This window comes from Lathyrus oleraceus, chromosome 7, assembly GCF_024323335.1.
Source record: "Lathyrus oleraceus cultivar Zhongwan6 chromosome 7, CAAS_Psat_ZW6_1.0, whole genome shotgun sequence".
NCBI classification, from domain to species: domain Eukaryota; kingdom Viridiplantae; phylum Streptophyta; class Magnoliopsida; order Fabales; family Fabaceae; genus Lathyrus; species Lathyrus oleraceus.
The window spans coordinates 314,925,061-314,951,378 of NC_066585.1; the positions used below are offsets into that span (position 1 = coordinate 314,925,061).

General features: G+C 37.6%; 2 protein-coding genes across 3 annotated transcripts in view; both read left to right on the forward strand.

Annotated features, from left to right (window-relative positions):
• LOC127106299 (uncharacterized) overlaps window positions 1-26,318 on the forward strand; it is a 130,893-nt gene that overhangs the window by 12,424 nt on the left and 92,151 nt on the right. The window contains exon 1 of one of the 2 annotated variants that reach the window (XM_051043604.1): window positions 9,134-9,234. The exons of the other annotated variant lie outside the window; for it this stretch is intronic. The gene's annotated coding sequence lies outside the window, so the exon portion shown is untranslated. Of the gene's footprint in view, window positions 1-9,133; window positions 9,235-26,318 lie in introns of those variants that run through there. 2 annotated transcript variants of the gene reach the window in all.
• On the forward strand, window positions 9,223-15,085 carry LOC127106301 (uncharacterized). Its single transcript, XM_051043615.1, has 18 exons — window positions 9,223-9,783; window positions 11,267-11,353; window positions 11,445-11,649; window positions 11,758-11,890; window positions 12,009-12,101; window positions 12,238-12,313; window positions 12,398-12,463; window positions 12,570-12,622; window positions 12,766-12,932; window positions 13,015-13,228; window positions 13,313-13,370; window positions 13,453-13,509; window positions 13,595-13,843; window positions 13,928-13,992; window positions 14,090-14,146; window positions 14,238-14,331; window positions 14,419-14,559; window positions 14,645-15,085. Exons 1-18 carry the CDS (start codon window positions 9,337-9,339, stop codon window positions 14,789-14,791), a joined length of 2,409 nt encoding a protein of 802 aa, XP_050899572.1. The 5' UTR covers window positions 9,223-9,336; the 3' UTR covers window positions 14,792-15,085.

The window sequence follows — 26,318 nt, forward strand, 5'->3', positions numbered from 1 at the left end:
TTTGACTGAAACCCTCATTTTGGGTCAACTTCCCAAGGACCTATCTTCTTCATTTTTTATGATTTTGAGGTGAGACCAATTGAATTAGAAATATTAATATGTATAATTCAAATGTTATTTTGGGAAAAATTTCATAATCCTAAAATAAACACATGTGATAATACAAAACATTATAGGTCACTTTGGAACAAAACCATTGACTTTGAAAAATGTCCAACTTCAAATGACCATAACTTTCTCATTAAAAATCCAAATGATTCACATTTTAAGTCCAAATTGATCATATAGAAAATATCTACAACTTTGGTGTTGGAGGTTTTTCCATTTGAGGTTTGCATCATTGAAACATAAGGGCTTGAAGTTGATCACTTTTGGTAAAATTTTCAAAGGAAACCTAGACATGTTTTGTACCTCAAACTTCAAAGCCAGTTTTCATAATTTTCCAAACTCCAAATGGATTTTTTCCCAACATAACTTTTATTCCTTATGTCAAGAGCTTTCCAACCATTACTCACACCATCATGTTTGGATTTTCCATGTGGGACTTTCGAAGAGCTCAATGTTTAGGTTCAAATATGCAATTCACATTGAAACTTCATATGCAAGCAAATGTCAGGCCTTGTGCACATCCAATCCACTCCAAAATGATCTCAACATGCAATTCAATCCAATTCTGGGCCTCACATGCGCCTGTACAGGCCCATGCATGGAGGACCCAATTCTTATGCACACGAGCAAATCACCTCATTGCTTCATCTCCAGCTATAAATAGAGGGCCTTGCTCATTTAAATTTCAACCTCAAGGTGATCTGAAACCTTGCTGAATTGGAAACCCAACCTCACTCAAAGGAATTTCAATTTTTCAATTCTCAATTTCAGACTTGAATTTCAACATCCTTAGTTGATCTTCAAGTCTTAATTCCTTAGCCTTGCATCCTCATTACCTCAAGATCAAGTTGGAATCAAAAGCTTAAAGAGATCGTGTTGTTTAAAGTTGCACTTCAAAGGTATATCACTCAACTGTTTTGATCTGGATCTTGAAATACAATGTGAATTGCTTGAGTTTGAACTGTTTTCTGATGTCCTCGAGCAAGAGGCAGGCCAGTGGTGGTCTTAATTTCATGAATTGAGACATTTCAGTTTGTGCACCTTGATCTTCAAGCTCTGATTTCTCATTAAATAGAAACATGGAGGAAGATCCAAGGTTACAGGGGTGATGTACATCACCCCAGATTCATTTTGGTACCATTGTTTTTCATTTTCATTAAGTTTCAAAAACCTGCGCGTGGTGGCCGGAGTTTGTTCTTTGGCCGGAGAAGATGGTGGTTTCCACCACCATCCCCACGTGGATGCTTCCAGGCCTTCAGATCTCTCTCAAACGTTTTAATCATGGCCGTGTGTTATGTTGACCTGTTTTAAATACATGTGTGGCGCGCTTGACCAAGGCCTATGGTATGACAGTGCTTCTGGACCGCTTGATAACGCCACGTCAATTAATGAGACTCATCCAAGCGCTCCTGATTTTTCCTATTTTCTATTTTCTGTTTTAATTTCTTTTAATTTCTTTTAATTCCTTTTAATTTCAAAAATTCATAACTATTTTATTTGAAGTCACAAAAATATGAGACCAACACCAAAAAATTTCTTGAAAAATCTAGTTTCATATTCTGATTTTTAATTATTTTTGTGACTTCATTTAGTATTCTTTGTGAATTATTTTGTTTTTATTAGTTTTTAATTCATTTTAAATACTTTTTTATATCTGAAAATTTCAAAAATATTTTCTTAACACATATGGATCATGACAAATCAATGAAAAATAGTCTCATCAATTTCTTAATTGATTTGAGATTTATTTGAGATTTTAATTCATTTGTGTTATTTTTCATTGTTTTTAATTGATTTTAAATAGTTTCTGATTTCAAAAATGGTTGAAAAAATTTGTGAAACTTTGTTTGACCATGTTAGACCTATGAGAATTTAATTGGACTTGTTTAAGTTGATTTAATTGAATTTGAGATTTGACCATATTTTGTCCATTTTAATTTTGCATTTATTTTAATTCCAAAAATACCAAAAAAAATATTTGACTTGTTGACTTCTAATCTTCATTTCTCTTCTGTTTACCATTGGTTGATGATGATTTGATTCACATTATACCATTTGTGTTTGACACTTTAGTTCTTTGTCCATTTCATTTCCTCTCCATCTTCTTCTTTTTATTTTGGCCAATGAGTTAATGTCTTATGGTTGGTCTTGACATATGAGAGGCTTAACCTTCTTTGATCTAAATCAAACTCAACTTGATCCAAGATCAAGTGAGTTGCTTTGTGTCCAAGATAGGTTGCTTCTTGGTCAAGCAAAAAACCTAAAGTCCATACAAGGCCTTCCTTCTTTTCTTTTGGCATGGCAAGTTGTAGGAGCTTGGCTTACTAGTCATGATCTCTAACTTGTGTTTATTTGCCTATAGTTTTATTGAACGACCTCAGATAGGTGTGACTACTACATTAGTCCACTTATGATTGCTTAACATAGCGCTAAATTCAGATTAATACCTATTACACCAGTATTCAGAACCTCTGAAGGAGAAATAGTTTTTGAGACATATTCTTCAGAAACAACAGACGCTTCAACTCTATTCAAACCAACTATTACCTTAGCAAATTCCAATACACCAACAATACCAGCCTCTTAATTTTCAGCAACAAAGGTTTCTTGATGATTTTCTGACTGATCTAAGATGATAGTGAGAATGACCAAGAGGTGTATCTCAACAGAAAATGGTGTCAAAACCAAGAAAGGGGAATGACCATGAAGGTGTATCCCAAATTGTGGTGTCATAACCAAGAAAGAGGAATGACCATAAAGGTGTATCCCAAATTGTGGTGTCATAAACAAGAAATTGAGAATGACCAAGAGGTGTATTTCAAATGAAAATGATATTGCAATGGTCTTTAAACCAAAATGATCTGAAAGTTGAGCCATAAAAGGGCTAGTTGCAGACTTGACAATGAGTTGACTGGAATTGCAATAAAGTCTGGGAATAAAGGCAAATACTCTGAGCAACTGGGTCATTTGTCCCGTACCCAGAGATATTCTAGACAGGTGTAGGGAAGATCCCATCTCATCATTATCTATTGCTTATGGCTCATGGCATACAAGCCTAGTCAAAGACGGACAAGTTGTTGAAACAGGTTACCAAAGATGCTTGTGTGGGGATGAGTCAGATGATTGACTGCTGAGGAATGATGTAATCCACTGAGGGTCTTGAACTTGTTGGAGGCTAAATGCTCCAAGGTGACAGAGGCAAGTTCCATCAAGTGACCAAGGGACTTATGATTACTTGACAAAGATAAGAGGGAGATGTAATAGATGAAGGAATTTAGTAGATCCAATGTGAATTGGATCAAACCAAATTAGAGTAAAGAATTGATGAACAAACAAAGATGCATGATCATATAAAACTAGCGTAGGGTCTCATTGTTAGGTAGCCCAAGAGAAATCCATATGGGTGCAAAGTGTATTGTCCTATGTCTCATTGTTAGGTAGCCCAAGATAAATCCATATGTGCGTAAGAGTGTACTAAACCTAATCAAATGCATGCAAGAGGAGACTAAATCCTAAGTCAAAGTCCAAAGTCCAAAAGGTATTCAATATTCCAGGTCAAGCATACGATTAGGATTAGGTCCAAATTACTTTATCATGTTTTTATTCATCAAGTTTTAACAAGCCAAAAGTCAAACAAGATAAGAGAAACAGATGAATATATATATAGATAGAGTATGGAATGATGTGATGATTAATAAGACATAAAATAAAAGAGCATTAAGTAAATGACATAAAATTAAATAACATAAACTTAAATGACTTGAATTAAAGGAAATAATGTAAAGAGCGATGATTAATTTTAGGAGTTAATGGTTAGTCAATAATGTTGGGATAATTTAGCGCTATGTTAAGCAATCGTAAGTAGGCTTATGTAGAAGCCATAGCTATTTGAGATCGGTCAATAACAATGTATGTATTAGACATGTTAAAAAATTAACACTAATTTAATCTCCTACGACATGTAATACAATGATTAAAACAAGAGAGAGAGAGAGAGAGAGAGAGATGAAAGTAGAGAGAGTGAAAGAGGGAATCAAGTCAATCACATAGGAATCATTTTATCCTCAAATAAGAGGACTCAAAATATGGCGCATCGATGGTTAACCTATCATTAATGCAAAGTATTGAAGATGATTCACAATCATCTATCAACAATTTTGGATCAAAGAAGATTGATCAACCTCAAGTCCATCTATCAATGATTTGAGACGAGGAAGAAATCATCAACCAAGCAATCAAACTCAATTCAAAATATCAAAAAATCATCAAAAGAAAATAAAGTTCAATTAATAATCATTTAATATTGATTAAATAAAGAAAATAAAAGGGAAAATATCAGGGGGTGTCAAATTATCAAACAAAAGTCCAAAAAAAATGTGGAAGGTCAATAAAATTAAGAGTGAATGGACCTCAAAAGTTGGGGTTTAAAATATTTGAAAATGATTAAAATGAAAATACAAAAAGAAAACTAAATGGAAAGTAAAAGAAAATATGCATTATTTACTTAGAAACTTGAAGAACCCTAGTTCTTCAAAGTAAATTAAATGGTTAATATTGAAAATAAATGACCAGTATGTTAGGACTTTTGATCAGTGGAACAAGGCAAAGAGTGTGGTAACTTGTTTGCTCAAGGTTGTAACTCGTATCTACCTTTTTGAATGAAGCTTCAGAAGTCAACAATGATGGATTTGGTAGCTAGGTTCCAGAAGGATTCAGACCAAAGCAAAGCTTCAAACACCTTTATAGGATGTCGATGAAGGATTATGGGTAAAGAAATGGAAGGAAAAGAGCTTTAAACGAAAAAGAGCTTGATTGGTTATTTGAGGTATCAGGCTTCAATGGTGGTAGGGTTTCTTTGGATTTAAAAGCTTGCAAATGAAGGCAACAACTTCCATTATTTATAGGGAATGTTTTGGGATTAAAATAAATGTGAAATTGTCTTGAATTCATGTGAATTGAGTGGGAAATTTTCATATCCAGTTAGTGTGAAATTTTGGTACCAAACTCGTGAATTTGGAACTTCTCAAGTTGTTTCAAGTTGTCCTCAGATGCGTTTGGTCATGGGTAATTGGTTTGCACGCATGAGAAGTGGTCCTAAGTTGATTTGTGCAAGTTTCAACATTATAGGTCACAAGCCAAAATAGAGTTAGGTCACCATGTTCAAGCTTTGGCCAAATCTAATCCACTCGCATGTTTTGTGTTTTTTTGAGCCAAATGATCACTTCATGGAGTAGAACAAGATACAAAAAGAATATATATAAATGGACCTTTGAGGTTAAAGTCGTGGTCTTGTGAAGTTGAGGTCGTGACCTGGTTTTGTGGGCTAGGCAATTGGTCAAACACTTTGCAGTATGTTTGGTCATGTTGAGGTCCTATGTTCATGATGCCATAACTTTTGATTCCCTAGTGCATTTTGAGCCAAACTTGGCCCAAATTATCTTTGATATAAGCTTTAAACAATGCAAAAATAATGGGATCAAAATAATGCTTGGACTGAAAATGGCAAAGGTGGAAAGTAAGGGTCATGGTTAGGTTTTGACCCATTTTGGCAACTTGGTCATTGGTACAAATGAGGTCCTAAATGGATGAATTTATGTTTGACCATTGAATGAAAGTTGTAGAGGATCCCAAGAGGAACACTTGGCTTAAAAAATCTTGGCATTTTAATAAAAATTGAAGGAGTTGTAGAGTTTGGACCAAAGGCATGTCATATTTGCAAATTAGGTCAATCCACCTTGCACGCATTTGTCCAAACTTGATGTTTTCTTGCATTTTAAACCATGATGATGATGATGGAATGAGTATCCCTTGATGAAACCTTGATTAGGGCATGAATGATATGGAGCATTGCTTGAAGAGTGAGGGTTGTGGCATGGAGATCAACACATGGAACACCTTTGAATCAACTTGAACCAAACTTGCATTTCCCTTTATCAAAGACATTGGCTTTGCCTTGCTTTCAAACATGAATACCTACTTGAGTAATAAGAGAAAAAAATACCATGTATTCATGAAGTTAGGGTTAGTTTCTCAAGTAAAACAAAGTAAAACCCTAGGGTTAAGATATAATACACAAAGTGACCATGCTTGTGATTCCATGACCAAATGAAATGGTCATGCATGATATGACTTGATGTATACAAATGAGGTATGTTAAAATAAAGAAAAAAGGAGGGTAAATTTTGGGGTTTGACACTCATACACTTTTTCTTTTTTCCGACCTTCTCTTAGTTTTACTAAAACGTTCCTTTGAAAGTTTCACAAAATCTTTTAAACTCTCCTCGAGAGAAGGAGGCCTCTTATACTCGTAAAAAAAATGATTTTGTTGTTTTCTCCTAAATGTATTAGTGTAAGTATTTCAAAAATAATCACCTCTTTGATAATTTCCCATATAATTAAATTCTTCTCCAAGAAGTCCTTCAAAATTACACTAATGGTTTATATGACCACTACCATAGAAATCACGCATAAGATCTTGACATACATTCTGATACAGGGCTTGCATTCAATCAAATTTATTTTACATCTTAAAGCATGTTCTATAAAGAATCAAACCATAGATTCGCACAATAGTATCTAGTAATGTAAAAAATAAAAGCTGAAAATTAAAATTAAAATAAAATAAAAATTAACCGCATTCAAATGCTCCTAATTTAAAATATTTTTGCATATTATTTCCTAGTTGAAGTGATCAACAATCCTCGACAATGACACCATTTTGTTGGTGATAAAAAATGTTTGTTCATCTCAGTATAATGAGAGCATATTGTAATCATATCCACGAGGATTATCGTTAAATTGACAAGACTGAGGTGAGTGTACTTGTTATCAGAAGTATAATGAAAAGTAAATGTAATAGGGGATGTGCATAGTACAATTCACTAAGTTTTTCTAAAAATTCCAAAATACCTATATAAATAAGTTGTTTGAATATCTATGAGCAAAACAATTAAGTTCCCTTTGGAATCATTTGTCCCTTTCATGCGGTCTATCAATGCTTGAATATTTAATAATCTCTCCTTAGTCATGCTTGTTTTAAAGTATCTATCAACTATTTAATCTTTGAGTAACCCTATTCGTTAATGTCATTACTCTAGTGATGCTAATATAACCCAAGGGTCATTGGGGTAATACTTTTACGAAAAAAAATATTTAAAATTAAATCACTAAAACAAAAAAAACTAAAATAAATAAATATTACCTATTAATTTGGTAAATTAAATAAATTATAATAATAGAAATCAATAAAAACGTTTATAAAGAATTGCAGACAGACAATGCATGTCTGGCAATTAGCGAAAGATACAGAGAATAATGCGTCCTTTTTTAATTTGAATTATTTAATTCTATTTAAGTCATTCTCCAAAAATACAAGTTTGACCGAGATATATTTAAAGGATAAGATTGATATTTAAATATAAATATTTATTATATCATGTCTATCGTATCCTAATCACGAAATTTTAAAATAAAAAACATTTTATCTAGAAGATAAATTATACGATAAAACAAGCTAGTTTATAGTTCATGACTAATGACTAATAATTGATATCTTATAATTTATAGTTGATGACTGATAGTTGATAAGTTGATTGAATTTTTTTATAAAATTAGTGATTCCACTCGCTGATTAATGTAAAATGACATAATCATTTGATATTCTTTGTCTTTTAGTTAAAAATGTGTTTTAGTTAAAATAATAAAAATAAAAGTGGAAGAAAAATAATAATTTATAAGCTATAAGTTAAAATACTATTTAGAATAGCGTTTGAAAAATAAGTTATAAGCTAGTAAAATAAGTCTTCGTAATGAAAAAATCGTTACTAAACAGATTTTTTATTGCCATATTATAAAGTATATGTTAAAAAATATGTCTTTATAGACTAAATTTTATTTAAATTTTAGTTTATTTAAAATAAATTATTTATAAAAAAAAGACATAGCATTCCATGAATAAATGATAGATATGCACCTAACCAAACTTTAGGGGTAGGGGAAGGTTCACCAACAAAATAAAGAAAATTGTCTCAGAATAATAATAAAAAATTATTAAAAAAATTATTTATTAAATAAAGTAAATGTATTAAAGTTTTCTTATATATTAAATAATTATACCTTTATTATTTTTATAAATATTTATATATTTTGGAGCTCTATATATCCTTGTGATTCTTGTCAAAAAAAATATACAAACAAAAATATATTTGTAATATATTTGTAGTAGTTTGGTCGGTTCTGTAATTCAATAGAAGGAACATCTTCTCATTCTTCAAAGTAACCTGTCTGTCCCATTCAGTTCAATTCTTTTGATATCTTATAATTTATAGTTGATGACTGATAGTTGATAAGTTAATTGAAGTTTTTGATAAAATTAGTGATTCCACTCGCTGATATTCTTTGTATTTAATACATGATTTTTTATTTTAAATTAAAATAAATCATAAAGGGTAAAAATGTGTTTTAGTTAAAATAATAAAAATAAAAGTGGAAGAAAAATTAAATTATAAGCTATAAGTTAAAATACTATTTAGAATAACGTTTGAAAAATAAGTTATAAGTTAGTAAAATAAGTGTTCGTAATGAAAAAAATGGTTACTAAACAAATTTTTTATTGCCATATTATAAAGTATATGTTCAAAAATATGTCTTTACATACTAAATTTTATTTAAATTTTAGTTTATTTAAAATAAATTATTTATAAAAAAAAGACATAGCATTCCATGAATAAATGATAGATATGCACCTAACCAAACTTTAGGGGTAGGGGAAGGCTCACCAACAAAATAAAGAAAATTGTCTCAGAATAATAAAAAAAAAATATTAAAAAAATTATTTATTAAATAAAGTAAATGTATTAAAGTTTTCTTATATATTAAACAATTATACCTTTATTATTTTTATAAATATTTATATATTTTGGAGCTTTATATATACTTGTGATTCTTGTCAAAAAAAATATACAAACAAAAATATATTTGTATAAGTTTGGTGGGTTCTGTAATTCAATAGAAGGAACATCTTCTCCTTCTTCAAAGTAACCTGTCTGTCCCATTCAGTTCAATTCTTTTGTTCAACCCAATTCTCAATCCCACCAATTTCTTCTCAAACCCTAACTCTTCATCACCATTTTTCCATTAGTGCATGCACTTTGCCACAAAATAATTTCTGAGCTACTCAGCTTTTGAAACCCCTCGTTTTTCATTGATTGAACCATTTCTCACGTATCAATGACAAAGAGCACTGATTCTGAGAAGTATGAGGTTGTGTCTAAGGTCCGTCCGGGTTTTCGGAGAGAGTATCTCAATGCCTGTAAGACTCACTCAGAGATCTGTGGTGGTTCGACATCTCTCAGCCGAACCCGGCCAAGAAAGAACCGGAATGTGGTTCATGTTCCTGAACCTATGAGGACAAGAAATGGTGTGGAAAATATCGGTGTCGCACAGAATGGTGTTTTGAGTGAAGAAGATGCCAGAAGTGAAGTGGAGGATGAAACATTTCAACCTGTTCGTGAAATTGGGGAGACCAGTAGAGATCGCAGACTAAAGGTGTCAACTAAAGTAAATAAGTTCAAACCTGCTTTTTCCAACTCTAAGAAGTTTCCCTCAAAGCTGAAGGACCTGCTAGACTCAGCGGTTCTCGATGGATTGAAGGTTAAATATGTCCGCGGCATCAGGGTAATGTCTTATTAACTTGTTGTATTTTTTTTCTTTCAGTTTTGCAGTTTTGCAATATGGGATAGCCATGGCATTGCAATGGGGTGGATACCGCCTCCCCTAAAAAAAATACACATCCGTTTTCAACGGGATTGGAATTTGTGTTCTTATCCCGCATGGATCTCGTTTCTTCGTCGGGATTGGAAATTGTGTTTTCATCCCGCATGGAAGGATACGGTTTCTCCGCATGGATCTCGTTTCTTCGTCGGGATTGGAAATTGTGTTTTCATCTCGCATGGAAGGATAGGGTTTATCCGCATGGATCTCGTTCTTCATCGGGAATGGAAATTGTGTTTTCATCCCGCATGGAAGGATAGGGTTTCTCCGCATGGATCTCGTTTCTTTGTCGAAATTGGAAATTGTGTTTTCTTCCCGCATGGAAGGATAGAGTTTCTCCGCATGGATCTCGTTTCTTAGTCGGGATTGAAAATTGTGTTTCATCCCGCATGGAAGGGAAGGGTAGGGTTTCTCCACATGGCCGCATGGATCACCTTATTCATCGGGATTGGATCATGTGTCCTCATCCGAATAAGGTTTTTCCGCATGTGTTCTCATTCCGCATGGATCGGGTTTCTCCGCATGGATCCGATTCTTCATTCGGGATTTTTCTCATTCCAAATGAATCGGGTATATATATATATATATATATATATATATATATATATATATATATATATATATATATATATATATATATATAAAGTGTAAATAAGTTTTTCCTCTTATAAGTATTTTTTTTTTCATTTTTAACTGATGTAGAAAAAATATCATCAATCAATGATTCCCAAATATTTTTCATAAATTTTTTATACTCATAGTAAAAATAAGTTAAATGAGATTGTGAATATGTATCGATAGTGATAATGTAAATGTTTTTACACATGTATTTTGAGAATAAACTTTTAAGAATGTCACTTTAAAGTGATTTGATTGGGCGCATATATATATAAAAAATTACATTATTAATTGTGAATAACTATTAATCTCTTTATGGAAAATGAAAATTTATTTCAACATAAATTTTTTGTCAACTTTTAACAACTTTAAATTTGGTTAAGAAAATTATTTGAAAAGTATTGTTTGAAGAAATTATTTATAATAATAGTATACTTTTCAAGGTGTTAATATATATATATATATATATATATATATATATATATATATATATATATATATATATATATATATATATATATATATATATATATATATATATATATATATATATATATATATATATATTACTTGTAAACAATTTTTAATATAAATTATTAAATAAAATAAATAAATTTATACCTATAATAAAATTTTAAAAATAATTTTTAGGTAACAAATAGGTTCATCTTGAACCATGCAGAGTTAAAGCCAGTTTTCGAGCTGTTGTGAACTTCAGTTATGATCCCTTATTAATTTTGGAGGTGTGAATCTGTGTGTACTTTTGTAGGTACGAAAACCTGGAGAAAAAGATTCACCGGGAGTGATCAAAACGACTGGAATCGAATGTTATTGTGATATTTGTAAGGGAGTAGAGGTAAGTGAGTGAAGATACATTAGCAATGTTGCTTTTAAAATCACATGTCTTAGTAATTTTTTACATGTTTGAATTGTTTTGATGAGAGTAGGTTGTGAGCCCGGCTATATTTGAGGTTCATGCTGGAAGTGCAAACAAACGTCCCCCAGAGTATACTTTCCTCGAAAATGGGAATACTGTTCGTTGTGTAATGAACGCATTTTTGAACAGTCCTATAGACAAAATGGAGGATTCTGTTCATGCTGTTCTCGGAAACTTTACTATGCAAAAATCAAAGTTCTGTTTGAACTGTAGAGGTTTGTAATGCAACTCAGGTTTATTTTCCCGCCATCTTTTTGTTGTTTTGCATGGTTTTTGTGGAGAGTTTAACGTTTGATTTTGAAATATATTGTTTACTTTTCAAGATCCCAAGGTTGTGTCGAGACTGTTCTGCATTGCATGCGAGGAGTTGAAGGCATGTCAACCTAGTCCAACTCGTACAACTGAGACTATTATTAGCTGTGTTTCACCACCACCACCGTCACCGGCTATCCCGAGGTATTTTGTTTGTAGACATTTTTTTTATACCTGCATGACATCTAGTTAATCACGTGTAAAAATGTAGTTTATGCAGTTGAACAGATGGTTAATTCAATTCACGGTCTAATTATTTCAGGTCTCCAGAACCAGCTGAGCCTCAAAAGCCATCGTACAAAGGAATGAAGTACAGTGCAGCTAGTGATAAGAGGCATGGAAAAATAACTAGAAAGTGAGTGTGTTTTTGTTTCTCATATCTGAAACATTAATATCAGTTTAAAGTATTCTTTTGTTCATTTATTAACATGCCAAGTTATTGTCTTCTCGTTCATATAACTTTTCTTTATTATGTTTTTAAATTTTCAAAGGGACCAACACCTGCATAAGTTGGTCTTTCAAGCACTGGAACATGGGGCTGATGTGACATACATTGCTCGAGGAGAGGTTGATTTGATAATGACTTGTTCTTACATTACATATTTTCTTTCGACTTCACTTTGCTTAAGAATTTTTTTGTTGTGTTGGTAGAAACTATTGGATGGTAAAATAAACCGTTACAACTCTGCAATTACGTGTAGTTGCTGTGACGATCTGGTACTTTTTCTTATCACGTCGTAAATGTTATCCCCGTCTATCGTCTATCGGCTTCAAGTAAACATCTTACACGTTTTTTCTGAATAAAATATTTGATGACGAGCAGATCAGCCCTTCTACATTTGAAGCACATGCTGGCTGGGCATCCCGACGCAAGCCGTGAGTTTTTCTTTTAACTTGTACTAATAGATGTTGGTTACTATGCGTCACTCTCAGACACTCGTACGACACATGTAGGAAAACTCAGACAAGTGTTTTAATATGGTGTTTTGCGAATCAACTAGTGTTTTTCTTTGTTGCAGTTACCTGCACATATTCGCTGGTGGAGTCTCGCTACATGAGTTGTCCATTTCTCTGTTGAAAAAGCAGAAAATTTCTAGGAGTGCCGACAGTGATGGCCGCTGCAGTATTTGTGAACAAGGAGGACATCTTTTATGCTGTGATGGATGCCCAAGAGCTTTTCACTTGGGTGAAGTTTTGTCTATTTTATGTTGTTATTTGGACAAGAGCGTTAGAATAACAAATTTATAACTTTTTTTTTTCTGTTGCAGAATGTGTGCCTCTTAAATCTGAACCGCGCTGTATTTGGTACTGCAAATATTGTTGTCATAATGTATACCATAACGAAAGACGCGAAGAGCGTAACGCAAATGCTCAGGATGCTGTAAGGGTTGCAGAGATGGCTCCTTTGGAACAGATAGCCCAGAGAGCCCCCCTTACGGTTAATGATACTGAGGCCGTAGAAGGTGGATGTCCACTGTGCAGGTAATTCCGATGTCCAGAACATTTTTCATCTTTATTATTATTGATGTTTTGTTCTTGATCATCGAAGTGTGTTCAACATTCTAGGGAAGATGATTTCCAACTAAAAGGTTTTGGTCCTCGGACAGTAATTATTTGCGACCAGGTATTGCTTCGCGCGAATCATTGTTTTAAGTCTTACATCACTATGTGTTTTGATTAAATTACTGATTGATTTTTCATTGCAGTGTAATAAGGAATATCACGTAGGGTGTTTGAAGGATCATAAGATAGCTGACCTAAAGGTACCAAATGTTGTCTTTTTATTCTGATTTGAGTTTTTTTTTTCCATTACTATATACAATTGTTAATAAGAGTTATTTTTACCAGAAATTACCTAAAGGGGACTGGTTCTGCGGCTCGGAATGTCTTCAAGTTCGGACTGTCTTGCACAATTTAGTGATTCGCGGGGACGTGCCAATTTCAGATTCCCTCCTAAGCTTGATTAAAAAGAAGCATAAAGAAAAAGGTTTAAAAACTAACTACGGTCTTGATGTGAAATGGAGGATTATGAACTGGAAGTTGCTTGCTTCTGAAGAAATTAGGGCATTGCTTTCGAAGGCTGTTTCTATCTTTCATGTGAGTATATAGTTACAGTTTTGTTGTTAATTCGATCCGCTGGATTGCGCGATTTTAGTAATGACTGACATCTGTGCTGTTCAGGAACAATTTGATCCCATAGTGGATGCTGATACAGACATAGATTTCATTCCATCAATGATTTATGGGTAAGCAGCATTTACTTCTTTTTGTACTTTGATTTCCTCTACTGACTCTTCTGAACATGTGAACGCAATTTGCTTCGTTTCGATTGGATTTCCACAGGAGGAGCATCAAGGATCAATATTTTGGTGGAATGTACTGTGCAGTGCTCACTGTCAAGTAATGCCGAGTTTTGAGTAATCTTTTGTTGCTAATTCCATGTTTAGTTTGAAAAATACTTGATTTTGGTTTGTATTTTCTGTTATTACAGCAAAGAGGTTGTAAGCACGGGGGTATTCCGCATGTTCGGGCGAGAAGTGGCGGAGCTTCCCTTAGTTGCAACTAATGCAGCTAGCCAAGGAAAGGTTAATTACTTACTCTATCTTGTGTATTTAAATTCGAGCAATCATTTGAAATATTTTGATATTGATAATGTTCATGTTTTCTTTAAGGGTTACTTCCAAGCCCTGTTTGCCTGCATCGAGGGCTTGCTTGGAGAGTTAAAAATCGAACGGTTATTCTTACCGGCTGCTCATGAAGCTGAGTCGTTATGGACCGGGAAATTCGGGTTTATGGCACTAGACCAGGATGAGGTGAGTAAAATTTTGAAGTTTGCTTTGAAGCATGATTTGTTATTATTATTATTACTTGTTAAACAAGCTATCGTTCTCGTTGCAGACGAATTTCTATACGAGTTTGTACCGCGTGATGATGTTTAATGGGGCAGCGTTACTACAGAAGCCGGTTCCTCGACCCGCCATAACGGAGTATGTAGCAGAAGATCCATTTGAAGCATGTGCGAATATTTGGTGTGCAGAAGAGTAACTGGTCCTGTTGTAGCCAGCATCATGTTTGTTGTAATAGGGAACTTAGAATAAGGGTGTTTTTAGATTTCAGAATAAAGGAAACTAGGACATGGGATTTTCAGAAACTTGCATGTTTTGGTGCTGATTTTATTTACTTGTCATAAAACTTAGTCATTTCATTTTCTTGTTGTTGGTATGAATTTTCTAGGGGTTTCAATAATGTGTCTTTTCACACACCTTGAGTGGAACAAAAATATTTGGAAACTCATGTTATGTATGATTTTCTATGTTAATTTGATTACTTGTGCTTTAAGTCTTTTGTCAACAAAGATTTGACTTTTCAATTACTCGTGTGTTTAGTGTATAATATTTGGAAAACAAATTAGGTGTATTTTATAAAAATGAAAATGGAAAACCCTTGATGTAAAAAAGGTAGGACAAAAAGTTCATTTCTTGGATTTAAGCATGAAATGAAATGGTTTACATCTTTAAAAAAACAATTTAAATGCATCTTGAAGTAGAAAAGAAGTGGAAATTAGATTTAGGAGGTTTGAAAATATAGATAGAAAGACTTGTAAATTCTTTTACGAGGAGGATAGTAGATAAGATAGAGAGAAATGATATAAAAAAAAAGGCTTTAAAATAAATCTTAAAAAAATTATTTAAAAAATATTTTGACAGAATTTAACTCTTATAATCAACCTCATTTGGTGGAATACAACTTTTATTCTTGTTGTATGTTTGATTTTTCCATTATGTATATTTTGGAATATAAAAGAAAAACATAGTTCTATTGGATGTGAGCTTTTATGAATTGTTGTACTTATCCATAAGATATAATGTTCAAATCTCACATAATACAAAAATTTAGGAAATTTACTTATATTATAAATGAGATAAAACATTTAAATGTGTGCATTATCATCGACAAAAATGTCATGGGGGCATTCATTCTCCTTAATAAATGAGATGCAAAGTTTTGATTTTTATCATTTATTTTATATTATATGAATTTTTAGAATGCCCTATTATTAGTAGTAGTGATTAGAGGTAGCAAAATAGACTTGTCCTGTCAGAAGTTTGTTTTGCTCGCACTTTTTTTTGTAGGACGAGTTAAAATTTTAAACATACACCCTCTAATATGTCTGTTTCATCTCGTTTTTTATATGCTTTTGCGAACACGACCATTCATATTTTTAGAGTTTAAAGATGCAGTGCTAGTGAGTCTTCTCCGCCCCACCCTTATTTGCAGAGCGGACCAAGGTTTTAAACATGTACCTTCAACTATTTTCGCTCAATTATATCCCTTTTTTTGCTAATTTTTACATGGCATGCCAAAATAAGGCGGACATGTTCATTTACCATCCTTAACGATGACTAAAATTTATAGAGAAATTGGTTGATCATCACACAAGATGGATTATCCCTTTACACTATAACTTTTTTCATACCCATAAAATAAAAATTAAATTCTTACCCACTTACTTAAAAGATTCAAATATCTTATCACTTGAACCGATTCATTGTTAATAATATTGCTTTGACTTATTTTGACTCAAAATACAGTGAAAACTACAAAACGAAAACATCTTCAATCCCGCATTCAGCCATCTTACCCTTGTTTTTCATCAGCCTCAAGCTACCTGGAAATATTTAACAAGAGTGGGATGAGATTACTAAATCTCAATTAGTCTTAAAATGAATCCATTAAGTTCACTAGACTTTACATAGTATATATCACTACTACAAATAAAACATACAAGGACGCTCATTTTACCACGAGTCTATAAAGGACCGTGATGACATCTCTCAAATCAGGCGCCACCATTTTATTGATACGATTGTTACGCGATACTACACTCATAAGAGTCTCCCTTGAGAATATTGTTGGAATACGAGTAGTCGTTCCTCTGATAATATCTGAAAGATGGGATTATGACTATGGGAACCTTTTGTAGAACATGTTTGGCAGGTTTAAACCTTAGTACACTCCTTTTGGGTGGTTCTTAACCTAAACTCCATGCTCGTGACTTGCGACAAACCCTTGATTCATGGTTGATCCGATCAGGCATCCTTAATATCAATGAAACTCGGGTGTTGATAAGGTGTAAACCATAATCCACCAAAATGGGTGGTTGATATTAAGGATAACATGACCCATCCCATGACCTTTGTTTGGTGTGCTCTTGATTTCTCTCCAGACAGTGCAACCTGACAGATGTTCAAGCAGATACAGCAATCCTGATTGACATGCCACTGCATTGCATTCACATCATCACATCATTTGCATTCACACCACTTAACACATGTTTACCCTTTTCAAGAGGGTTAAATCTTCTTCTTGATTCTAGTCGGGGTTTTCTTCTTACACTGTTTATCAAATGTGAGACTGGAATCAAGGGGGTAGAATACTTTTGGAATTGATAAACATGTCATTGCATTTGCATAGTCATCCGCATGTCTTGCATAACAGGTACCGCCACAGTGTACTCAGTTTGTTTGGTGTCCCACTAGCAGGATAGCTGACTCAGGCATTCACCGATACGGTACCCGAAGGAATCAACAAAGAGCGAGGGAGAGCCTACAAGCAGAGCTCCCCGAGATGAAGATTCGCATGAATCAATTCATGGATTTGGTTCAAGGGGTGGCTCAAGGACAGCAGGAGCTTAGATTGTTGGTGCAGAGGGATCCTTCTATTACTCAACCGGAGACGTTGGCTGATCCTCCAGCTGGAGAGGCTAATGGTCCCAATGGACCGGGGCCTATCCCAATCCTACATGTCAACCTAGATCAACAACCCATTCAGGATGGTCAGGATGATCAGTTCCCCTTGCTTCAGGAAGACTTTGGCATGGACCCCATGTTTAGAAGATTGGAAGAGAGGTTGAAAGCAGTGGAAGGACAGAATCTTCTGGGAGTAGATATTGCTGACTTAGGGCTGGTCCCAGGTGTGAGAGTGCCACCGAAATTCAAGGTCCCGATATTTGACAAATACCATGGCAGCTCTTGCCCCAAAACTCACGTGCAAGCCTATTTCCGTAAAATGGTTGCATACTCTGATGACGAGAAGCTACTTATGTACTTCTTCCAGGATAGCCTAGCTGGGGCATCCTTGGAATGGTATATGAGGCTGGACAGAGCCCACATCCGTTGCTGGAGGGATTTGGCAGAGGCTTTCGTGAAGCAGTATCAGTATAATGCAGACATGGCTCCGGACAGAACTCAACTTCAGAATCTGTCTCTTAAAAGCAATGAGTGCTTCAGGGAATACGCTCAACGATGGAGGGATATAGCTTCCCGTGTTCAGCCTCCTATGTTGGAAAAGGAAATGGCCAACATGTTCATGAATACGCTGCCTGGACCTTATCTAGAGCGTCTGGTGGGGTGCAATGCTTCCAACTTTGCTGATGTGGTCTCTACTGGAGAAAGGATGGAGAATTACCTAAAGACCTATAAGAGCCAGAGTGGAGGTGGATCCTCATCAGGGGTGAAGAAGTCGTTCATTCAGGGACAGAAGAGGAGAGAAGGGGATGCAAATGCCATATCTTCTTATCGGAACAGGGATAACCGGAGGAATAACTTTCAGAATTATCATCAGCAACCGTATGTTGCGGCTGTGACCATTCCAGCTGCAGCACCACTACAACAACAACAACCACAACGTCAACCAGCTCAGTATCAACAGCAGCAACAACCGGGTAACAGACCCGCTTATCAACAGAGGCAAAGGATGATGGACCGGCGTTTCGACACCCTTCCAATGTCGTACGCTCAGATGCTTTCTAGTCTTCAACAACTACAACTTGTGCAACTGCGCACTCTGGCTCCTCCTGTTGGTAGACTTCCGGTGGGTTACGACGCCAACGCTAGGTGTAGCTTCCACTCTGGGGCACCTGGCCATAATATTGAGAACTGCAAAGCTTTTAAGCACGTAGTTCAGGACCTCATAGATTCAAAAGCCATCGACCTTGCACCGGCTCCGAATGTCGTTAACAATCCCATGCCCCAGCATGGTGGTGCGAACGTTAATATGATAGAAGGAAAAGCCAAGTCCATTCAGGATGTGTTGAAGTTGAAGACTCCATTGTTGGATATCAAAGGATGCTTGCTGAAGGCCGATGTTTTCCCCGGTTGTGGGAAGGGTTGTTTGGATTGTGCCACTCCGAGTGGAGGTTGTTTGAAGCTACAGCAGGGTATCCAGGCCTTGCTCGACAAAGGTATCCTCCAGGTTGAAGATTTGTCTGTCCAAGAGTTTGTGGAAGGGGTTGAGAAAGAAGGGTTTGAAGGTGCTGCTGATGAATTCGCAGATGTTGTTCCTACTGATTCTGTAATCCATAACGATGTAATTAAACTTGATCCCGATGTTTCGGATGCTTGCATTTCAATGAATAAGATTTCCGAGTACGACTGTGATATTGCTACTATCACTATTTTCTACCCAACTAATCAGATCGGTGTGCCAGAAGCGCAACCCGTGCCACCAGTGCGACGATCTACTATGACCATCACAACCCCTGGTCCTTTACCTTTCACCAGTGAAAGGGCCATTCCGTGGCATTATGGGGGGAATGTATACACGCACGATCATGGGGTGGAACGGCCACTGAGAGTAGAAGAAGGTCAGAAGCCTGAACTTGACGGTCCCGCAGTGGACAATATTGGAGGAATCAGGCGATTCACCTGGAGTGGTAGACTGTTCTCACCACCGGTTACCCAAGCTGATAATGCTGATGCTGTGGCGAAGACCAAAGGCAAGCATGTCGTGAATGAGGGTACCTCTGCACCCCAGGGAGGTTCTGAGCCCACTTTTGCAAAGGATGTGGACGAGCTTCTGAGAATCATAAAGAAGAGCGATTACAAGGTAGTCGATCAGTTGATTCAGACTCCGTCCAAGATATCCATTCTCTCACTCCTATTGTGCTCGGAGGCACACAGGGAGGCACTTCTGAAGGTTCTTGATGCTGCCTATGTACCTCAAGAAATCTCGGTAAACCATTTAGAAGGGATCGTCGCCAATGTGCATGCCGACAACGGGTTGGGTTTCACCGATTCTGACTTGACGCCAGCCGGACGCAATCATAACAAGGCTCTGCACATCTCGATGAGATGCAGAGACACCGTGCTATCGCATGTTCTGGTGGATACAAGCTCCTCTCTCAATGTGCTACCCAAGAGAGCCCTGTCGAAGTTAGAAGCAGAGGGTTTGGTCTTGAAACCTTCGGATCTTATTGTGAGAGCCTTCGATGGTTCTAAGAGATCGGTGTTTGGAGAGGTAGAATTGCCAATTCTGATTGGATCACAAACCTTCAACACTGTCTTCTACGTGATGGATATCAGTCCTTCCTACAGTTGCCTGCTGGGTCGTCCTTGGATCCATAATGCTGGGGCAGTCTCTTCAACTCTACACCAGAAGATTAAGTTTCCGGTCAACGGACGAATTATCACCGTCTGTGGTGAGGAAGACATCCTGGTCAATAACCTGTCTACATTCAAGTATGTAGAGGTAGAAGGTGAAATTCATGAGACTCTGTGTCAGGCTTTTGAATCAGTTCAAGTCAAGGATGCAGCTCCGGTGGAAGAGGTTAAAGCGGGTGCCTCTATCTCATCCTTTAAGCAGGCACGGGCCGTGGTGGATTCAGGTGTTGCTCCCGGTTGGGGGCGTCTGTTGGAATTACCAGTGAAAGAAGATAGATTCGGGATTGGATATCAGCCAGCTCTGACTTCTACAACACTTCAGGGGCCGATCACTTTCTCCAGTGCTGGCATCGTTCAGTATGGTCAAGTCTCTGCAGTCAACGAAGAAGATGGGGATAGTGATTGTGACATCGACAACTGGGTGCGTCCGAGGATCCCGGGTGAAGTCATCAACAATTGGTCTTCTGAAGAGATTATCCAAGTCACTCTTCTTGAAGAGTAATTTTCTTTGTTTATTCATGCATATCCAAGTCTTACGTTCCGCCCAGGGCGTAATGACTCATTGTAGGGCCCGTCTATGTGACACTTGCATTTTTATCATAAATAAAGGACGTCTTTTTGCATTCAAATATTTCGTCCACTGTCTTTCTATTTTTGCAGTTTTTCAAAATAAAAAAATGGCAATGTTTTGTTTAGTTTTCACTTCTTGTTCACACTCATAAGCACATACCATCACTCATGCAGATGCACATCACCGGATCCTATTGATAACGGTTCTGCTACGGCTCGCTTCGACTTTGAAAATCCAATCTTTCAAGCTGAAGAAGAGGATGATGAAGACTGTGAACATCTGAAGAGCTTACCAGGTTATTAAAACAAGAGGAAAGGGTTATTCAACCGCATCGAGAGTCTGTTGAAGTGATTAATCTCGGCACCGAGGACGCCAAGAGAGAAATCAAGATAGGGGCTGTTTTGAGAGATGATGTGAAGAAAGGGCTGATTGAATTGCTGCAAGAATACGTTGACATCTTCGCCTGGTCTTATCAGGACATGCCTGGGCTGGACACAGACATCGTGGTACACCGCTTGCCCCTCAAAGAAGGTTGTCCTCCGGTCAAGCAGAAGCTCAGAAGAACAAGACCAGAGATGGCTGTCAAGATAAGGGAAGAAGTGCAAAAGCAGTTGGATGCAGGGTTTCTAGCAGTCACCAATTATCCGCCATGGGTTGCGAACATCGTCCCAGTACCTAAGAAGGATGGAAAGGTACGGATGTGTGTCGACTACCGAGATCTGAACAGAGCTAGCCCTAAAGATGATTTCCCATTACCTCACATCGACGTTTTGGTAGATAATACAACTCAGTTCTCGGTATTCTCCTTCGTGGATGGCTTTTCTGGCTATAACCAAATCAAGATGGCACCAGAGGACATGGAAAAGACAACTTTCATAACCCCATGGGGCACCTTCTGCTACAAGGTGATGTCGTTTGGTCTGAAAAATGCCGGAGCAACGTATCAACGAGCTATGGTAACTCTGTTCCATGATATGATTCATCATGAAATCGAGGTTTATATGGATGATATGATTGCCAAATCTCAGGCAGAAGAAGAACATTTGGTGAATTTGCAGAAACTGTTTGAGCGTTTGAGGAAATTCAAACTGAGACTTAATCCGAACAAATGCATTTTCGGGGTGAGATCGGGAAAACTGTTGGGCTTTATTGTTAGCGGAAAAGGGATTGAGGTGGATCCCGACAAAGTAAAAGCGATACAGGAAATGCCAGAGCCAAGAACAGAGAAGCAAGTCCGTAGTTTCTTAGGGAGGTTGAACTACATTGCAAGGTTCATCTCTCACCTAACAACCACGTGTGAGCCAATTTTCAAATTGCTGAGGAAAGATCAGGCTATCAGGTGGAATGAAGATTGTCAAAGGGCTTTCGAGAAGATAAAAGAGTATCTACAGAAACCTCCGATCCTTATACCTCCAGTTCCTGGGAGACCTCTGATAATGTACCTATCAGTGACTGAGAACTCGATGGGGTGTGTATTGGGACAGCATGACGAGTCTGGTCGAAAAGAGCATGCCATATACTACCTTAGCAAAAAGTTTACCGACTGTGAAGTCAAATATTCGCAGCTTGAGAAAACTTGCTGTGCTTTGGCCTGGGCTGCTCGCCGACTGAGGCAGTATATGTTGAACCATACTACCTTGTTGATTTCTAAGATGGATCCAGTGAAATACATATTCGAGAAGCCGGCTCTCACCGGACGTGTTGCCCGTTGGCAGATGATTTTAACAGAGTATGATATTCAGTACACGTCACAGAAGGCCATCAAAGGTAGTATTCTGTCAGACTACCTTGCCGAGCAGCCGATTGATGATTATGAGCCGATGAAGTTTGATTTTCCAGATGAAGACATCATGTTCCTCAAGATGAAAGACTGTGAAGAGCCAGTTGTTGAGGAGGGACCTGATCCAAACGAAAAGTGGACTTTGTTGTTTGATGGGGCTGTCAATACTAGAGGAAGTGGAATTGGTGCTGTCATTACAACTCCGAAAGGTGCCCACATACCTTTCACCGCTCGTTTGACTTTTGAGTGCACAAATAATGAAGCTGAGTACGAGGCCTGTATTTTGGGTATTGAGCAAGCCATTGATTTGAGAATCAAGACTCTGGACATCTTCGGAGATTCAGCTCTGGTGATCAATCAAGTGAATGGTGATTGGAATACTCTCCAGCCCACTCTGGTCCCCTACAGAGACTACACGAGAAGACTGTTGACTTTCTTCACAACAGTAAAATTGTATCATATACCTCATGATGAGAACCAGATGGCAGACGCACTTGCTACTCTATCCTCCATGATCAAGGTAATTCGTTGGAACCATGCTCCCAGGATCGATGTGATGCGCCTTGACAGGGCCGCGTATGTGTTTGCTGCTGAACTGGTAGTCGATGACAAGCCCTGGTATCACGATATCAAGTGCTTTCTGAAGAATCAAGAGTACCCTGCAGGGGCATCCAACAATGACAGAAAGACTTTGAGAAGATTGGCAGGCAGTTTCCTCTTGAACAAAGACGATGTGCTGTATAAGAGGAACTTCAACATGGTTTTGCTCAGATGCGTGGACAGACACGAGGCGGACATGTTAATGCAGGAAGTTCATGAAGGTTCCTTCGGTACTCACGCCGGCGGACATGCAATGGCTAAGAAATTGTTGAGAGCGGGTTATTATTGGATGACCATGGAGTCAGATTGTTTCAAGTATGCTCGGAAGTGTCATAAATGCCAGATTTATGCTGATAAGGTGCATGTACCGCCGAATCCTCTGAATGTGATGTCTTCGCCGTGGCCGTTCGCTATGTGGGGCATTGACATGATTGGGAAGATTGAGCCGACTGCTTCCAATGGGCATCGCTTCATCCTTGTTGCCATCGACTATTTCACCAAGTGGGTCGAGGCAGCGTCAATGTCACCAGACATGTGGTTGCCCGTTTCATCAAGAAAGAAATCATTTGTCGCTATGGGATTCCCGAAAGAATCATTACTGATAATGGTTCTAATCTCAACAACAAAATGATGAAGGAGTTGTGTCAGAACTTCAACATTCAGCATCACAATTCTTCCCCTTACCGCCCTAAGATGAACGGCGCTGTTGAGGCGGCAAATAAGAACATAAAGAAGATTGTGCAGAAGATGGTCGTCACGTACAGAGATTGGCATGAGATGCTACCCTTCGCCTTGCATGGGTACCGCACTTCAGTACGTACATCGACCGGGGCAACCCCTTACTCCCTTCTGTATGGTATGGAAGCAGTCATACCTGTTGAAGTGGAGATTCCTTCTCTAAGAGTCTTGTTGGATGTCAAGCTAGACGAAGCTGAATGGATTCGGACAAGGTTCAATGAGTTGAGTCTTATCGAATAGAAGCGAATGGCAGCCATTTGTCATGGGCAGTTGTATCAGAGTCGGATGAAGAGAGCCTTTGATCAGAAAGTGCGTCCTCGTTGTTTCCAAGTTGGAGATTTAGTTTTGAAAAGGATCCTTCCTCCTCAGACAGATCACAGGGGCAAGTGGACTCCTAACTATGATGGACCGTATATTGTCACCAAGGTTTTTGATGGTGGGGCCTTAATGCTTGCAACTATGGATGGTGGAAACTTCACTTCCCCTGTGAACTCAGACGCAGTTAAAAAATACTTCGCATAAAATAGACCCGCTGGACAGTAAAAAGAATAGTCCAGGCAAAAAATGGGCATCCCGACGAACCAAGAAAATGAAAAGGTTCGGGCAAAAATTAGGGACAAAAAAAAAAAAAGATTGTACACCCGGTAAGTTGAAAACCTGAAAAGGCAACTTAGGCAAAAATGGGTATCCCGGTGGATTGAAAACCCGAAAAGGGCGATCCAGGCAAAAGTTAGGGATTAAGCGAATGACTGCGTTCTTAGTTAGTTCTGAATCTCATCTCATGTCAATGACTGGAAATTTTCGAAAGGTAGGAAACAGTCCAATCACCTTTTCAGAAGGCTGATCATCTGGAGGATCTTGAAGACGGGCAAGTCATAGCAGAATTGGAACCCAATAGAAATCCATTTCATATTGCCATTAGATTAATTTCTGTTTTTATCTTTTGTGCGATTACCTCTTTCCAGGGATTGCTTCCTGATGTAAATGCCTATTTAGAGGCCATTTAATCAATAAAATCATGTTATTCAGTACATCTCTGTTTTCATTTTCATTTTACTGTTTTGTTTGCAAAAATGACGTCCGAATTTTTGATAAACATTGCATCATGACACATAAGGGCTTTACAGGTACATGCTTAATAAACATTTAAAATTGCTGTAAATTTTAAGTGCTTTGGATCGTCTATTCAGAACAGATACCCTCGGGGCATTTCCTTAAAATCCCCTGCAGATGATCGTGAATATCTTCCCCAGTGAGGTCGCCAACAGACGAATCTGGTGTCTTATCCCTGCAGAGCTGATCAGAGTGTTGGATTCTTCAATCCCCAACAGGTTCTCACCACTGTACTTCCCCAAGCGTTTGTTTCAGGACATACACTCCCCAGTAGAGTTGACAGTGCCAGACTATATATCCTCAGCGGAGTTGACAGTGACAGACTGTATCTTCCCAGCAGAAGTGGTTGCTCGTTAGAGTTCGAGGCCAAATCGATAATCCTAATGCCAGATCCATGGTTTCTTTCCTTGAAGCAGAACCTCGGTACCGTATCAGTGTTTGCTTCCCCTGCTGAGTCATCTCTCGCAAATCGTGGTTGCCAGAATCATTGTAGCTTTCCTCAGCAGCAGGCTTCCAATGCCATTCTTTCCCCGATCAGAGTCTCGGTATGGCTAGTCATCTCCCCACAGAGTTCATTGTGGTGTGTATCTCCAGCAGCCTGGCCAGAGCCCAGAGGATGGTAATCATTTCCCCAGCAGATCCCCTTGCCTCAGCTTGGCATTCTACCCAGCATTTTGCATCCCTGCATGTAGAATCATATTACATTGCATTCTTCCAAATCGCGTAGCATTTCCATTTTCATGGAGCATTACGCCATTGAAAGATTCAAACATACGCATGTAAGCATAAAACATTCTCGGTATCCCAAGTGATAAGCTAGAAGTTGTTTCCAGTACTCAGACTGAAGATTGTTCATGACTCACCTTGGTTATCCCCAGCAAGTGTCATTGGCCCATGCGCCGCCTCTATTATCTTTCCCTATTTCTGCCGATGCCGACAAGCATGAAAGTGTTCCGGTATTCAGATCGAAGTGGCATTCAGGCCAGTGTTCCGGTGTCCAGACCGAGTGGCATTCAGGCCAGTGTTCCGATATTCAGATCGAAGTGGCGTTCAGGCCAGTTTCCGGTATTCAGACCGAAGTGGCATTCAGGCCAGTTTTCCGATGTTCAGATCGAAGAAGTTTCCGACGTTCAGGTCGATGCAACTTGTGGCATTCAGGCCAATTTTCCGATGTCCAGATCGAAGAAGTTTCCGACGTTCAGGTCGATGCAACTTGCGGCATTCAGGCCAATTTTCCGATGTCCAGATCGAAGAAGTTTCCGACGTTTAGGTCGATGCAGCTTATGGCATTCAGGCCAGCCTCTCTGTGTTCAGACCGATATTAATAAT